Source organism: Sorex fumeus, unplaced genomic scaffold (assembly GCF_029834395.1).
Source record: "Sorex fumeus unplaced genomic scaffold, SorFum_2.1 ptg000043l, whole genome shotgun sequence".
NCBI classification, from domain to species: Eukaryota; Metazoa; Chordata; class Mammalia; order Eulipotyphla; family Soricidae; genus Sorex; species Sorex fumeus.
Genome location: NW_026606100.1, coordinates 49,861,364 through 49,878,443, shown reverse-complemented (window position 1 = coordinate 49,878,443; position 17,080 = coordinate 49,861,364). Strand labels below are relative to the sequence as shown.

Sequence of the window (17,080 nt, the reverse complement as noted above, 5' to 3'; positions counted from 1 at the left end):
GGGCGTATGTTCAGTCCCCCCCTGGGGCTGGTTTATCAGAGCCAAGGTGAATGGAACATGGGGGCACACAGCCATCCTTGCGCGCCCCCCCCCCCCCCCCAACACACACACATGCACACAAGCCCCATGCCCTCTGTTTTCGTCTGCTTTTTGGGTCACACCTGGCGATGCACAGGAGTCACCCCTGGTTCTTGTACTCAGGAACCACTCCTGGCGGTGCTCAGGGGACCCTATGGGATTCTGGGAATCAAACTCGGGTCAGCTGCATGCAAGGCAAACGCCCTACCTGCTGTGCTATGGCTCCAGCCCCCAGTGCCCTCTGTTGACTCTTGGTCAGGCTTCTGGCTTTTCTTGTCTTTGCATCCTGGCAAGGCAGGGGAGTGAGAGTTATGTGTCAGATAGTTGTTTTGATGCTGTAAAACAATGATGCACTCCCTTGGGGTCAGGAACCCAGAGATGTGGTAGATGTGGAGCCTGGATTGGAAGGTATCCCTGGGTGGATGCCGGGTGGAAGAGATGGAGCAGCGCTCTCCTGCGTCCAGGGTTATTTCCAAATCAGCAGTTAAAAATGGTCAGTTGAGGGGCTGGAGCAATAGCACAGCGGGTAGGGCGTTTGCCTTGCATGCGGCCAACCCGGGTTCGATTCCCAGCATCCCATATGGTCCCCTGAGCACCGCCAGGGGTAATTCCTGAGCGCAGAGCCAGGAATAACCCCTGTGCATTGCCGGGTATGACCCAAAAAGCAAAAAGTAAATAAAGGTAAAGGTAAAGGCCCTCCCGTTGATCGTCGATTTGCTCAAGCGGGCCCAGTAACGTCTCCATTGGAGACTTTGTAGTTACTGTGTTTGGCATATCGAATACTCTTCGGTAGCTTGCCGGGCTCTCTGAGAGGGGCAGAGAAATCGAACTCGCGTCGGCCATGTTGGCCGCTTGTAAGGCGAACGCCCTACCGCTGTGCTATCGCTCCAGCCCAAAAAGTAAATAAATAATTAAATAAAAAATAAAAATGGTCAGTTGAACCATTTTGTGTGTGCATGGATGGAGGGTAGGTTCTTGAGTCCAGGATTTTTCCCCCCAAATAATCAGTTGCTGGGGTGGAGTCATATTACAGTGGGTAGGGCACTACTGGCCTTGCAAGTGACCAACCTGGGCTCAATCCCCAGCACCACATAGGGCCCGAGAGCCCACCATGAATGATTCCTGAGCTTAGAGCCAGGAGTGAGCTCTGAGCACTGCCAGGTGTGGCCCCCAAACCAAAGTCATTCAGTACATAAGGATCAGTTGAGCCATGTGTGTACACGTGGCGGGGGCAGGTTTCTAGACTCAGTGAATCCACCTGATCACAGTTGTTCCCCTTTCTGGAAGGAAAGGAAGGAGGGACAGACCCGCTTCCCCTGTAATTTTTCTGTAGTGCTGGGCTCAGACCGAGGGCGTTGCTTTGCCACGAGCCTGAAAAACACTGTTTTCTTACAGTGCTGGTGGGTCATCCTCCTTGCCCAGGCTGAGTGAGAGGCAGTCAGGGGCACACCAGCCTCCGTTCAGCTCGGAGGCAGTTTCCCAGAGCTAAGGGTGACAGGAAGTGGGAACTTAGAGGAAGGAAAAGGGCCCAGTGCCAGCCCTGGGGGTACAATCTAGTCTTCAAGGAGAAGCCCACCTCCTGGATCCAATCCCGGGGCCTCACACATGCTGGGCCTCCACTCGCCACCTAAGTCCTTTCCCGGCTTTCCTGCCTAATTATGCACCAGGCAAACTTCTCTGATTGTGCTGCTGCATTGACACTAAACTGGAGGCAGTTTCTGTTCTGAAACTCGCCTCCACGGAGCCGGTTGGGGGTGTGTGTCTGGCTCCCTGGAGGTGACAGGGAGAAGTGAGGAGCTCACTGGATTATTCTAGGAGTCACGAGTCTGGTGAGCAGCCTCAGGAAGCACCACCCAGGGCAGTGGGGGAAGGAGTGCCCAGGCCTGGTCCTGCCAGCTGCCGGGTCAGTCCGGGCCCTGGGCTCGGGCACATGGGCTGAAGCAAGAGAGGAACAGGAGCGTGGGAAGCAGGTGACTTGGGGGCCGTGACTGGGCGCTGCTGACTGGGTACTCTGGCGAGGAGTAGCCGAATTTGCCCAACAGTCCAATTGCCACCCAGGCAGAACAGGACCACAGTACTCACTCAGCCTCTCGTTCGTGCATGGACATTTCCGCAGGGACACCCCGTGGGGGCAGGAGGCCAGGAGGGGTCAGATCACAGGTCTTTGAACCTAAGAAACATGGAGGAAGGGGGGATTCTTTTCTGCCCTGGCAGGGTCTGGGTGTTGTGAGTCGGGGCCGAGTGACGCTTTGTTTTCTCCCTTCCCACAGCTGGTCCTTCGGGGTGTTGATGTGGGAGATCTTCACTCTGGGGGGTTCGCCCTACCCCGGCATCCCCGTGGAGGAACTGTTTAAGCTGCTCAAGGAAGGGCACAGGATGGACAAGCCTGCCAACTGCACCAATGAACTGTAAGCGGCCCCAGGCCCCTTGGCTGTGCCCAGCCTCCCACCCCCCACCCCATGATGGACACCCACCCCTCTGGCTTAGTTTGGTTTTCTGGGGCTTCCGGGTTTTGGAGCCTTCTCTAAGAAGGAGAATTCTGCAGCTCTCCGACTCCAGCCCAGAGCTGAGATCGTTCCAGCCGTAGCCGTTTCTGTCCCCAGCAGAGAGCATTGTTCTGGGACTAGAGAAGGAGTAGAATGACCCCCCCCCCCCCCCACCTACCCCTGGGGTCCTGCATGCACAGCCTGTCTCCAGCCCTTAGAGCCCCGAAACTGGTGATTCACCCAGAACCGGGGTCGGGGGTAAGGGGACCATGTTGGGGTCTGACCACTGTCCCTCTTCAGAGTGACCAAAGATGGACCAGCCTCCCCTCAGGCGTGGGTCCTGAAGTCAGTGTGTGTGTGTGGACACCACATATGCAGCCTTCGAGCAGACACTGGGTGGGGTTCCCTCTGCTCTGCCCCCAGTGGAGGCCAGGTCAGGCTGCAGCCAACACTTACACAGGACTAGAGGCGTCTAGGAAAAGTGTCCACTGCCTGCCATGGCTTCGGGCTCTTTGGGGCCTGTGTTTTGGGGGTGAAATTAGTGCTTTCCTCCCGCCCTCACAACAGAGGAAGTGGCCGGGGTTTCACTGGCAGTCCCGGGAACGCTCTTGTGCCCTGATGAATGGCTTGTCTCCCACTCGGCCATAAAGGCATTTATTGTGTGCCTGTCATCCCCGTAGTTTTTCCCAATACCGAGGGGGCCTTCGAAACCCATAATCAAGATAAGGCCCGGGACACCCGGGCCTCTCCAAGAGTTAATCAGGAAGTGAGTGTTCGGCCCGGTGATGGCAGATTAATACATGAAAACCGTGCCTGAAAGTTGTGGTTTTCTAACTTCATTATTGAAAACTGAGGAACCTTTGTCCACTTGGATCTTTTAAACAAAACTCGAAGTGTCAGGCAGATTAAAAAACAAAAGGAGCTGCTTCGGGCTAGGCAGGGGTGTGGAGGGGGGGGAAGGAAGCCTGTCCCCCCCCCTTACCGTAACCCCACCACTTCCTAACTCCCCAAGGTGCCCTAATTGTGTGATAAGGTTGGTTGGGATCAGCCTCTGTCCCCCCCCCCCCCCATCCTGCCCGGAAGTCAGCTGTGTGGGCCATGGCACTGAATCCTCCCTCTTAGATTTGGATAAAAGGATGAATTTTGTGAATTAGTGCCTTCAGGGTGGCTGCGGGGGTTGTGAGTGCCCAGCTCTGAATTTTGTTGCTCGGAAAAGTTTTCAGACATCTTCATTCTGGGGAATGTCTTTCAGTGACTCATTCGAAGGGCCTTGCGAGGGCTGGAGACATAGGTTACAGGCCAATCGCTGGCTCTGCAGGTGACCGGCCCGAATTGTGTCCTCAGAACCATATGTCGTCCCCTAGCACCAGCTGGAAGTGAGCCCTGTGCAGACAGGACTAGCTGCCGAGTCCCACTGGGTGTGGTCCCCAAAATCTTAAACAAAATGCACTGTAGCATGGTCCTCCCATTGTTCACTGATTTGCTCGAGCGGGCCCAGTAATGTCTCCATTGTGAGACTTGTTGTTACCGTGTTTGGCATATCGAATACGTCATGGGGAGCTTGCCAGGCGTTGCGATGCGGGCGAGATACTCTCGGTAGCTTGCCTGGCTCTCCGAGAGGGGCAGAGGAATCGAACCAGGCCGGCCAAATCGGCCGCGTGCAAGGCAAACGCCCTACCCGCTGTGCTATCGCTCCAGCCCCTTAAACAAAAATTGAAAAACCAAACAAGGCCGGTGGGCAGGCGCCTGACCTCACAGATCCACGTGTTTCCAGGTACATGATGATGAGGGACTGCTGGCACGCGGTGCCCTCACAGAGACCCACGTTTAAGCAGTTGGTGGAGGACCTGGACCGCATCCTCACCCTCACCACCAACGAGGTAAGCGGCTGCTCCCCCCTCAGAGGGCCGCGTGGCCTCTCCTGCACCGTCCCCTCCCGCGTGGGGCCTGCTGCCTCGTGCTCGTCTGCCCGGGCCCGGTCCTGGTCTTTCTCAGAGCCTGTGAGTTCTGACCCCTGAATCCAGCAGGCCATGACTGTCTCCTTAGAGGGGTGGGCCCAGGGTGGGCATGGGGAGCAGGGGGAGATGGGGAAGGTTCTGACTCCAGGGTGGGGCTGGTGGGGGCCGTTGGGTATGTGTCCTGGTTGGTCATGGAAGTTGCTGGGATGAGAGGCAGTGACACCCCTCAAGTCCCCTGCTTCTCGGTCACGTGGCACAGTCCTGCTGGTGCTTCCCAGTCACAGCAGGGCTCGTGTGTGAGTGTGTGAGTGTGTGTGTGAGTGTGAGTGTGTGAGTATGTGTGTGTGAATGTGATAGTGAGAGTGAGTGTGTGTGAGTCAATGTGAGTGTGTATGTGTGAGTGTGTATGTGTGTGAGTGTATGTATGTGGGAGTGTGTGAGCATGTGTGTATGTGTGTATGTGAGTGTGTATGTGGGAGTGTGTGAGTGTGTGTGTGTGAGTGTATGTATGTGGGAGTGTGTGAGCATGTGTGTATGTGTGTATGTGAGTGTGTATGTGGGAGTGTGTGAGTGTGTGTGTGAGTGTGTGTGAGTATGTGATAGTGAGTGTGTGTGAATGAATGTGAGTGTGTGTGTGAGTGTGTATGTGTGTGTATGTGTGTGTGTGTGTGTTTGTGTGTACATACTCATAGATTACCATAGTAGAGATGAGGCAGTTGGGGCGAAATTTCAGAAATCAGACTTCTGAAATGAGAAACAAATGCATCCAAGTCACATGAGCGTTTCTGACGGCCGGGGGTGGCACAGCCCTAGTGTGCTTGTCTGACACGTGTGAGGCACCACAGCCAGAAGGAGAAGTGCTTCTCCCATATCCTTGGTCTCGGCACTCTCACTCTGCTTTGCCTGCATTCAACTCCCCACCAAAAAACCTCTTTCCCACAAGTGGCTCTGTGGGGATTTTTTTAGAGAGAACTTGTACCTTTCATTAAAATACTCATTTTCTGTAAGATAGGTCTAATCCTGGCCCCCCCCCCCCCCAAGCACCCTCTCACATTCCGTCTGAGTTTAGTGCATACCCAGCCATTTCTGTGTCTGGGAAGTGGGGGGTGTGATCGAAACCGAAGGCCTGGACACTCATCAGGGCCAGAGCAGCCCGCCAGGGGCAGTGGCTACCGGGTGAGTGGGAGGCAGGAAAGAAGGTGGCAGAATTAGCCCCTCCCCCAGGAGAGAGGAAGGACCCCCCTACCTGACTCCACTGTGACCCAGGAGGTTAGAGTCATCCGAAGGCCTTGGAAGGAAAAGAATACATTTCTTTTTTTAAATCATCCACTTAATAGCTTTAGAATGATTTTGTTTTTTCATAAATACTCAAATGTGATGAGAAGCCTTCAGCCGCGGACATTCTCTGTGTCTGTGCTGATAACGGCCGAGATTGCATTTAAATGAATGCAGCTGCCCGGCCTTCAGAAGTTAAAAAGGACCAGTTCAAGGGAAAGGAAAAAACAACAACTTTCTTCTCCTGCCAAAACTGTTGTTTCTAGCCTCAGTTCCTTTTAACCCTCTGCTCAAAATCCGCTGACATCCCCGGGTCTTGGGGCTGTTCCTATCAGATCTGAACACCGGGGGCTTCATTGAGCCACAGGCGGCCACCCTCCTCGGGTGCCCACTGTGCCCTGCCCGTCTGTTGGCCTGTCCCATGGGCTGGCCCGAGTGGGCTTTGTGTCTGGAACCCTTGGCTTGGAGGGAAGAAGAAGGCCGTGTTGTCTAACACAGATCGAAAAATCGAAGTTTCTTTCCTTCTGGAAATCATTACCAGATGCTGGAGGAAAGTGGTCCCATTTAGGACAAAATTTCATTTTTATCATTGTAAGCAGAAAGTTCTCTTTTGATGTGGCGGGTGTAGTGGTTCCCAGTCCTGCACTCGATGCTGCTGGAATGGACACATCCCCCTGTGCCGGGCCTGGGTCTCTCTCCCTTGCCAACCCCAGTGGTGAATGATAATGGGGTTCGGTGGTTTTGCTTTTTCTTTCTTTTTGGTCTTTTAAAATGTACAGTTGCCAAGATGCTGTGGCTTCCCTTCCGATAAGCCCGAGGCAGGCTGTGTTTTCTGCCCCCTGTGTAAGAGGGATGGCGGGGGGGCTTCTGGGGCTGGCCCACAGAGACAAAGAGACCCTCAGGAACTGTGTCCTAGCACTGCAGACCTTTCCTGGAGAGACCCAGTAAATATGTCCTGTCTAATGACTGCTGCATCTGTCACCACCTGGAACAAGGAGGCGGCCACATGGCCTGGAAATGAATGTGTTTGCTCTCTGGATAAAGTGGGGCAGACCCTGAGTGTGAATTTCCTATAATTTTTGATATGTTTAATGCCATTAAACAATTCTTTCAATTGTTCAGTTGCTGGACAATCCCCCCCCCCCCCCACACACACACACACTCCGGCTTCCATCCAGTTAAATGTATTATAAAACATGGATGGCAGATAGCGTAGGGGTCTGTGCCCGACCTCAGTTCCATCCCTGGTGGTACCTGGTCCACTGAGCATCACCGGATATAGCCTGGGAGACCCCTGAGCACTGTAGGGTCCAAACGGCACCACATACTCAGACCTGGCATTGAACCGGAGTATCCTGGATGCCTATTTGAGACCACTGCACACTGCTTGGGAGGCTCAAAATGTGAACATAAAATCAATGTCGCAAAGGCATTCTGTATTTTATTTATTTTTCTTTGACGGGGGGAAGGAGGGGGAACTCTGGGTCAGACCCAGTGGTGCTCAGGGACAGGAACAGCTGGGAGAAATGTGAGTCAGGGCCTCCCCTCCGCCCCCTTCCTCCCCAGCCAAGCCCCCCGGAATGCTTGAGGGCACAGTCCTTTTGGAATTTCAAAGGTACGAACCTTGAAACTTCACCTCTGTTTTCCAAACAAACCTCTTTACCGATTCACTTCGGATGAAACATGCCTGCATATGTCCAAGACGGTTTTGAACCTATTTACATTCTCAACTCTGAGAGCTTCTGAGAGTAATGAATGACATCTGGGAAATTACCCGCCGAACGAAGACACGCTCCCTTGAAATTAGCCTAGAAACGACAATAGGAAAATGTAATTCTTAAAATAAATATTCGTGGTCTCAGCTCTTCTGAGGGGTTCCCAAGCTAGTTTTTCATTGCATTGGGGCTCCCCCGGGGGTTCACACGCTCTGGGATGGGGGTTGCGCTCGGGAGAGTTCCAAGCAAGTGAAGTAGACCTTGGGTCATCGGCCTGCTGGATGGACCAAGCTGACCATCTACCATCTAGCACTGTGGACTTGTCAAGGGTTTAGTCTCCATGGTTCTAAAAAAAAAACTGAGGAAGTACATCTCATTAGGGGATGGTGCTTGGATGGAGCCAGGGTGGGCTTCTAACCTTCCAGGGGTGCCCCCTCCCCGTGCCCCGTCTCCACCAGGCGTTTAGGAGACTGCGTTTGAAATAAACGTCTCTCTTCCCTTCTTTCAGGACTACTTGGACCTCACTCAGCCTCTCGAACCGTATTCACCTTGTCCTGACCCGCGATGAAATAAAACGTCTCTCTTCCCTTCTTTTAGGAATACTTGGACCTCACTCAGCCTCTTGAACAGTACTCACCAACTTACCCCGACACAAGGAGTTCTTGCTCTTCGGGTGATGATTCTGTTTTCTCTCCGGACCCCATGCCTTACGAACCGTGCCTGCCTCGGTTCCCACACATAAACGGCAGTGTGAAAACCTGAGGGGCCTACGTCTTGTCCCCCCGGGGGACGGCCCAGGACCCTGAGCAGGGCTGCCAGCACGGCTGTGGAGTCTAGTCTCCACATGTATATATGGATCAGAGGAGTAAATAATTGGAAAATAATCGGCACACGTGTAAAGAGTTTCTCCACAGAGAGATTTATCACCTTCGCCAGGAGAGGAATGTTTTGGGGGCAGCGGTCTGCGGGGGGCCCCCACCTGCCTGGGACCCGCCGTGGGGGCGGGCCGTGGGCCGGCTGGACTCAAGGCAAACTTACGGTTCTGCCTTCTTTGTGAATTTTGTAAGAATTGGAGAAAATATATGTCAGTACACACTTACTGAGCACAATGGCAGTATATAGGTGCTGGATGTATGTATATATATTCAAATTATGTATAAATATATATTATATATTTACAAGGAATTATTTTTTGTATTGATTTTAAATGGCTGTCCCGAGGCACCTAAAAAAAATTGGACTCTTTTTTTTTTTTTAAATAACTATTTGCTAAATACTGTTGTTCTTACACAGAATTTCTTAATTTTCACCCGACAGAGGTGGAAACATACTTTGCTTTCAGGGAAAAAAATGGTATAACATTAATTTATTAATGAATTGGTAATATACAAAACACTTAATCATTTATTGGTTTTTGTAATTTAAGTGACATTTCTATGCAGGCAATGTATCGGGACTGGTTAAGCTACTATTCACACTTAACTAGTTCTCTAACCTGGAAAAGAGAAATATCTACAAGGATCTGACTCGTGGGGGGTGGGGAAGAAGGTGGGATTTATTTGTGTTGAAGTTCTGCTGTCAGCGGAGGTCTCTGGAACCACAGCAGCGGTGTGGCGGGAAGTTACCCGCGCGGAAGGTGTTTGGTCGGGGCAGGATTTGCCAAGGAAGTGGCGGCCTGCATTCTCTTCAAAAGATGGTTCAGTCCTCCTGGGATGGACTTAGCCTGGTGGCATGCACTCTCTGGGCAGCTGGCCTTCTGCCCCGACGGCGACTTCATCAGAGAGGCCTGTCGCCCATGGGTTTGGAGAGTGGCTTCCGGATCAGCTGACGTCACACAAGCTTTTTTGCATACTCTTGTCTTACCCTGCAACCCAGAGCCGCTCTGCTGGTGGCTGGGGGTCGTGGGGGTGCGCGGCCAGTCCATCTCTTTAAGGGATCGCTTCCGTCTAATGCTGCCAGGATCTCACGTTCCTTCCATCTGAAAGCCTCGAGGGGCTGCTGGGGAAACGCCCTCATCACGGCTGTGGCCGTGAACATGGGTGCAGACCACACTGATTTGACCTGTTATATAATTGGAGAAAGTATTTAATAAAACCTGTTAATTTTTATACTGACAATAAAAAAAATGTTTCTACAGATATTAATGTTAACAAGACAAAATAAATGTCACTCAGCTTATTTTTCTAATCCTCTTGTCTTCCCAAATGGTTTCCGGTGTTTGGGCGGGTGGGTGTGGTCCTGGGGCCATGGGCTTGCAGCTGTGCCCTGTGAGGCCACCAAAGGTCCACCTGGCTTTCGCTGTCAGTGGGGGTGTCTTCCAGAGCGTGGGTGGCACCAGCAGGACCTGGGACGGGTGGGTTTGAGCTCTGGCTCTCTTGCTTCTTGGGGCTCTAGGATTCCTCTGTCATGCAGAGGCACGTAGGCCTCTCTTTGGAGAGAACTCGGGCTGGGGGGGATGGGGGGTGGGAGGGGGGGAAGGGGCATGTTCTTAGGATGCAGTGTTGGGAAAAAGTGAGACCTGCCTGGGTTCTGGCGACCTTGACAACATTCTGGTGGATTTCCTCATGAGAAAGAGACTTCATCATTTCAACAAGACCATTTGAGCAAGCTCCGACCTGACTTATTTCCCTGCTGCTAAGAGTCTGAAGGGAGAAACGGCCTTTAATCAATGTCAAAGTGGGTCTCACGTTCCATCAGGACTGCAAGCTCACGTCTGCCCCAAGGGTCTTGGGAACTGGGGGTAGGCTGGGGTGGGGTGAGGGGCTCCCTCCAGGCAGCCGGAGAGTGGCTGATCTTCCTGGTCCTGGGTCTGTCCACCTCCTGAGTGGGTTTTTTTTTTTTTTTTTTGCTTTTTGGGTCACACCTGGCGATGCACAGGGGTTACTCCTGGCTCTGCACTCAGGAGTTACTTCTGGCAGTGCTCAGGGGACATATGGGATGCTGGGAATCGAACCCGGGTTGGCCGCATGCAAGCAAATGCCCTACCCGCTGTGTTATCTCTCCAGCCCCTCCTGAGTGTTTTAGGAGTAGAGTGGGGCTGTAATCCCATTGCAGAGACTGATTATTTATTTTGGGTTTGGTGCCGGGGATGGAGCTCAGGCCCCCCACATGTAAAGTTTGTGTTTCAGCCCTTTAAGTTGGCATGGAGGAGGAAGGGTCTTGCACACATATGGCAACCCCACATCCCTGCCAATCTTGCTTATGATGGTCAACAGTGTCTTCCTCTGCTTCTGAGGCAGTTTTTTCTTTTTTCTTTTTGGGTCACACCCAGTGATGCTCAGGGATTACTCCTTACTCCTGGCAGTGTTTGGGGGGACCATATGGGATGCCAGGGATCGAACCCTGATTGGCTGTGTGCAAGACAAACGCCCTAATGCCCTACCCGTTATACTATTGCTCCAGCCCGGTTGGTGACTTTTTTAGTGGACACTGTCCATTGCAGCCCAGACCAACTGTCGGCCTTTAGCTTTAGAATGGAGAGATTTACCATCAAGGAGACAAAGGCCCCAGAGGGTCCTTGATAAATATGAAGTAAGCACAGGTAGGGCATGGGAAGAACATGGTTGTCCATGGCCTGCAGCCACCAGGCTTGAGGAGGACATGGGAATTCACGGACCCACATGTGGCTGTCACTGAGACAGGAGGCCACTTCCTGGGCAAGGAGCTGTAAGGTGTGACACCTTGGGGAGGGGGAGGGGGAGGTGGGGCCGGAGCCTGCTGTGGGCTATGGGACAGGACTATTCTAGAAGCTTCCCCAATCTACCTGGTAGCCTCAAGTGAAAGGACATGAGACAAATGCGCCTTTGGGAGAGTTCTGTGGGTACCCAGGGATGGCCCTGCTGGCCTGCGGCTCTGCCTCTCCTTCCTTTGGGTGCCTTGCCCACACTGGGGAGCACAGTGGTATTGGTCACATGGACAGCTGTGGATGGGGAAACGGTCTCTGTTCTGGAACGAGAAAGTTGTCAGCTTGGACCGATGAATCTCTGGAAGGGTGAGCACAGGGGTCAGGAACTTGAGGTTGGCTGAGAACTAGTCTGACGAGGCAAGACCGTTGGCCTTTCATCAACCAGGAGAAAGGGAAGACAGTTTGTCTAAGGGTATTCCCAAAGTGTCATCCCTATTCAGCGCCAGAACATTCGGTCCATCCCTGCCCCCACTCCCCAAAAGCAGCCCCAAACGGCCACTTACCTTCCTGCCGGCCACCGGGCTGCCCTCCGTGCCCGGACCTACCAATATTCCCACCGCATAGAAACAAGCGGGCAACAGGACCTGCTGTGTCCAGCCTCTCCTCATGGTATTGTCCAGCCTCGTCCAGGTGCCGTCCTATGTATGCTCCATCATTCTGCTTTTTTACTGCCAAATCATTGCACTGGGTGGCCAGGTCACACTTTTCCTATTTACTGTTGTGCTGAGGGACGTTTTTGTTATCCCCGACTCGAGGCAGTTCGGAGGGGGCTGCTCTGAGGCTGGTGCTTGTGCCTCCCTCACTCAGATGTGCCTAGGAGTGGAATTACTGGGCCATGTGAGAATTGTTTACTTTAAATTTTTTTTTATTTTTCCTTTATTTAAAAGTTTTGGAGTTGAAAGTGCTGGGGGGAAATGCAATTGGGGTAGAGAATCAACCATTATGACAAAGATAGTTGGAAATGATCAGTCTGGATAAGAACTGTGTGCTGAAAGTAGGAGGTAAAGGAACAGTATCTGTGTTGCAAGGACAGAGAGAGAGAGAGAGAGAGAGAGAGAGAGAGAGAGAGAGAAGAAAAGTAAGTGCCTGTGGACTGGGGGGAGGGGGGAGGGGTGGCAAGAGGGAAACTGGGGTCATTGGTGGTGGGAAATGGACACTGGTAGAGGGACAGTTGTTGAGTCACTGTATGACTGAAACCGGATCATAAACAGCTTTATAACTGTGTATCTCATGGTGACTCAATTACAAAATATTTAGATTTAAACTTTATTAGATAACTTTGTTATCTCCAGTGTTAAAACCAATAAGTATAAAAAATATTTTTTTAGGGGGAGCACAAACTGTTATAGTTGATCATGGGGTTTTAAGTCCTTGTCTAAGAATTTACTTAGCTGCTTATTTGCTAGTGGAGCCTTTTTTTGTCACTGTTTTTGTTGAGTTTCGTTGGCCTCTATGTTACTTTCCCATCTAGTTTGGTGGGATCCTATTGGAATTTCAGTGTTGAGGAATTAGGAGGAGGCTGGGTGTGTGGTAGCTGTGTGGTGATCCAGAGACTTCAGGGTCTCTGGTCTGGACAATGAGTTGACAAGGCAGATGTGGGAGGTGGATGTGGTTTACTGTTTGGAGGCATTACTGATTCTTCCTCCTTCCCCTTTCCCAGGAGCAGTGCACGAGGCTTCCCAATTAATCCATGTCTCTGCAGGGACTTGCAGGTGGAGGCTTCATTACCCCCGATGAGTGAGGCGTGCATGGTCTTCTAAGGAGATCACCACGAGGAGACGCCACTCAGGTCCCAGGTCCACACCATCTCTCGCCTTCCTTCTAGCCCAGAGGGTTGGCGAGTGGAGCTCTCAGGGGGATTAATGAATAGAAGAAGGCCACCCTCTTATGTAAGCACACTGGAGCTCCCTACTCTGCCTGTGTTCAGATGCTGTTCCCTTTTTGATGTTTTGCACAGATGAGAGCCAAGTTTATCTTCTCTCTCATTTCATTCCCCGAAAGACTTGAAATGATTTGGCTGGGCAGGAAGCGAAGCATGTGGCATAAGTGACACCCTGCAACTGTGTGTGTCTCCTGGTGTTCTCGGTCCCTCAGAGCCGCCAGGAGTTTGATGGACTCCTTTAAACTGCCTCCCAGGCTTACCACAGGGGTCATGTGAGGTGCTGTGGGAACAAGGCACAGGAGAGGCGAATCACCCGGATGATTGGCCCCTGTAGTAGGTTGGCTGTTGTCTGAGCACCTTTGGTATCAGTTGGGGTGGATTTCTCCTCAGGGCAAAGCAGAATCTAAAAGTGGATTTCAGTTCAGTGACAGAATTAGGCTTCGACCCTATCTGCACAGGCATCATACAAAGGGGCCAGTACAAGGGACGAAGGTGCTTATTCAGTGAGCAGCTCACCCCGAGTCCATTCCGACAGTGCTAGGAGTAGCCCCTGAGCCCAGAACTCAGAGTATCCCCCACCTCCACCCCCAAATCTTTGAACTCTACTAGCTTTTTGGTCTTAGGTTTGTCTTCTGATTGTTTCATGAGGTTTCCCTGGTCTGTTGAACAGAGGAGGTGGGCTGCAGAGACCACTGATGGGACAACGCAGGAGACTGAGGTTTGATCGAGGTGTCACCTGGTCTTCTGAGCACCACTGGGTCAGCCCAAGCATTGAGTTCTGAGTAGTCCCTGGAACGGTGGGTGATGACCATCAAAATGAAGCCAAAAAGAATGGAGGAGGAACTGTTTTCTGGGTCTTTACACAGGATGATCATTGGGGTGAGGGAGAGAGGAGAGAGTAAGGCACTTGTTCAATTCCCGGCCTCCGAGATGGCCCCCTGAGCACCGCCAGGAGTGACTGCTGAGAGCAGAGCCAGGAGGTAACCCCTGAGCATCACCATGTGTGACCGCCAAACATAAAACACACATACAACCTGGATGATCCTTGAATTTCACCTGATCTTCCCTGTAAAGCCTGAAGCCCACCCCTGCTGCCTGGTGCTCCATCACAGCTGCTGCCTCTCTCTGCCTCTGCAGTTCCTTCCACACAGGTGCTCTCTTCATCTAGATGGAGACACAGACACTGACGCTGATAGACAGCAGTGAAGAAAATAGGCCATAAGTAATAGAACTCATCCAGTCCATTGTGAATTTCACTGGGACCCTCTTCCCCCTCTGAACCCCCACTTTTGGTAAGGGCAACCCTCAACTGAACTCAGGAAGCCCAAGGCCACCCTCTGGGGTACTCATCACCCCAGCATTCCCAGAGTCCACCTAGGCCACTCCTGGTGGTGCTCAGGGAGCCACGAGGTGCCAGGAACGGGCCCCAGAACCTGGCATAGGTAAGGCCTGTGCCCCAGCAGTGGATATCACAGTCCCAGACTCTCTCCTCCCACTTTTAAACAATATTTTTTTAAGTTTTAAGTCAGTAAAAATAATACTCCATGTTGTGAGGAATCAGGAAATTGTGTTTGAAGATTCAACCTGTCAACTTCTGCTTTTGAAAGAAGTGTTTCCGGGCTCGATGCCTGCCATGGTCTGGTTTCCCCAGCACCCTGGGGAGTGACCCCCCCAAGTTCTGAGTCAGGAGTAGCACCTGAGCACCATCAGATGTGGCCCCCAAAGTAATTAAATAAGTAAATGCTTAATAATAATATTTTGGTTTGGGAGCCCCACCTGTGGCACTCAGGACTTACTTCCAGTAGTCCTTGAGGGGCTCTGCAGTGGATTGAACTAGGGTTGAACTAGGATTGAACTAGAGTCATTTGCATGCAAGGCAATACCTTGTCAGCTATATCATTCTGGGGCCCATATGTATTTTTAGTTATTTTTAGTTTTGGGGCCATGCCTGGCTTTGTACCCAGGCATCACTCCTGGCAGGATTTGGGGAATCATGAAAGAAAACAGGGATCGAACCCAGATGAGCCACGTTCAAGGCAAGTGCTCTACCCACTGTACTATCACTCCAGCCCCTGCTTTGTGATTCCATGTATATTTTTAAAAGAAGCACTTTAGCCCTGAACATAGCCAGGCCATGCTGTGCATGAGTGATAAGGGTCGTAAGAGCTATAAAAGCATTTTGAGACCTGACCAGAGAGCCGGGGAGAGGCAGAGAGGACATGAAGGAAGCTGGGAAGGGCGTCTGCAAGGAAGACTTCTCTCTGGCCCGCGGGAGATGTTGTCACAAGCAAATTAAAGTGGGGACCGTGACAGAAGGAAATATCAGGGGCAGAAATAAAGTGGCCTCCTGCCAGGGTTTTCCAAGGGCTTCGATTGTGCATTCTTCAGAACCTGGCCACGGATCTTTGGGAATTGTGAAAGAAGTGGAAGTAATCGGCCAAGGTGGGAGAGGCTGGAGGGGCTGCTCCGTTCTGTCGAGGACAACCTGGGGAGTTCTGGTCGACCCGCCTCTTCCTGCTGTGGAGTGCTGGGTGGTTGGGTCATGCAGATGGCACGCACTCCTGCAAAAGACCCCTGGAACGGGGAGAGGACATTCACACACCAGACACAGCTAACATTCACACAGCTGACGAAGGCTAATAGCTAAGATTCATGACCAACCCACAGAACTCAACAACAACAAAAAAACAACAGAAAGAGCTGAACAGACACTTCTGCAGAGAAGATAGACAGCCAATCAGGCCATGAAAAATGTTCCTTATCACTGATCATCAGGGAAGTGCAAATCCAAATAAGCTCTGAGGTCCTCCTGGGGCCGAAGAGATGGTGCAGCAGGCAGGGCACTAGTCTGGCACACAGCTGACCTGGAGTTGATCCCGGGGAACACCTATGGTCCCTGAGCCCTGCCACGAGAGATCACTGAGTGGAGGGCCAGAAGTGGAGAGCCAACAGAAGGAAAGTGACAATGAGGTTTCCCTGCCACCCCCTGCCTCTTCGAACTAGAGGTACCTGCATCTGACGGGAGAAACAGCCAGTACTGGCAGCAATGTGGCCAAAAAGGACTCTTATGTAATGTGGGTGAGCACGGAAACTGGCTCAGCTGCTCTGGAGACATCTCAGAAAATAAAAAAAATATTCTGCAGCCTAGCCCTCGGTATCTATCCCCCAATGACAGAAACACACTCATTTGAATATATATGTGCCGACCAGTGACAGTAGCAGCACTGCTTACAATAGCCAAGACCAGAAAACAGGCGGTGCCCTCTGCCAGGGGGCAGAGTGAGAAACTGTGGTCAGAAGCCGCATGGAGTGGTGTGGGTACACCTCAGCTAGGACAAAGCCTGAGCACTCTCTACATGCTGTGATGACATGGGTGGCGTTGGAAGGGGTGGTGCTCTGTCAGGAGGACAGATGGTGGATGGTCTCACATATGTGGGATAAAAGATTGAGGCTGGACCCAAACAACCCTTTTTTAAAAAAAATTTTTATTAGTGAGACACCATGAGGTACAGTTGTAGACTTACAAATTTTTGTGCTTGGGTTTCAATTATACAATGATCAAATACCCACCCCTCCACCAGTGCCCATTTCCCACCACCACGGGTCCCAGTATCTCTCCCACCCTCCATTCCCCCCATCCCACCCTGCCTCTGTGGCAGGGCATTCCCCTCTGTTCTCTCTCTCCTTTTGGGTGCTGCGGTTTGCAAAAGAGGCATTGGGTGGCAATCATGTTTGGTCTAGAGTCTACTTTCAGCATGTTTCTCCCATCCTGGGAGGATCCTCCCAACACCCTTTATTTGGTGCTCCCTTCTCTATCTGAGCTGCCTTTTCCCCTAGCATGTGTGGCTGGCCTCCAAGCCATGGAGCAAACCTCCTGGTACTAATCCCGGCCACTCTTGGTGTTAGTCTCCTATTTTCCAAACAACCCTTTCGAGGGAGATTCCAGGGGTGGGGAAAGATACTGGCCCTTTTATGGGGAGTGTGGCATAGAAGTCACACCC

The 17,080-nt window shown here is 51.9% G+C and overlaps 1 protein-coding gene across 6 annotated transcripts in view; it reads left to right on the top strand.

Annotated features, from left to right (window-relative positions):
• Window positions 1-9,699, top strand: part of FGFR2 (fibroblast growth factor receptor 2) — a 110,385-nt gene extending 100,686 nt beyond the window's left edge. For 5 of the 6 annotated variants that reach the window (XM_056120481.1, XM_056120480.1, XM_056120479.1 and 2 more), the window contains 3 exons: window positions 2,349-2,486; window positions 4,339-4,444; window positions 8,110-9,699. In XM_056120481.1, the coding sequence (XP_055976456.1) occupies window positions 2,349-2,486; window positions 4,339-4,444; window positions 8,110-8,274 (409 nt within the window). In that variant the 3' untranslated portion in view covers window positions 8,275-9,699. Of the gene's footprint in view, window positions 1-2,348; window positions 2,487-4,338; window positions 4,445-8,020 lie in introns of all 6 variants that reach the window. The other variant, XM_056120477.1, reaches the window with a different exon arrangement.
• Window positions 9,700-17,080: the final 7,381 nt, after the last annotated feature.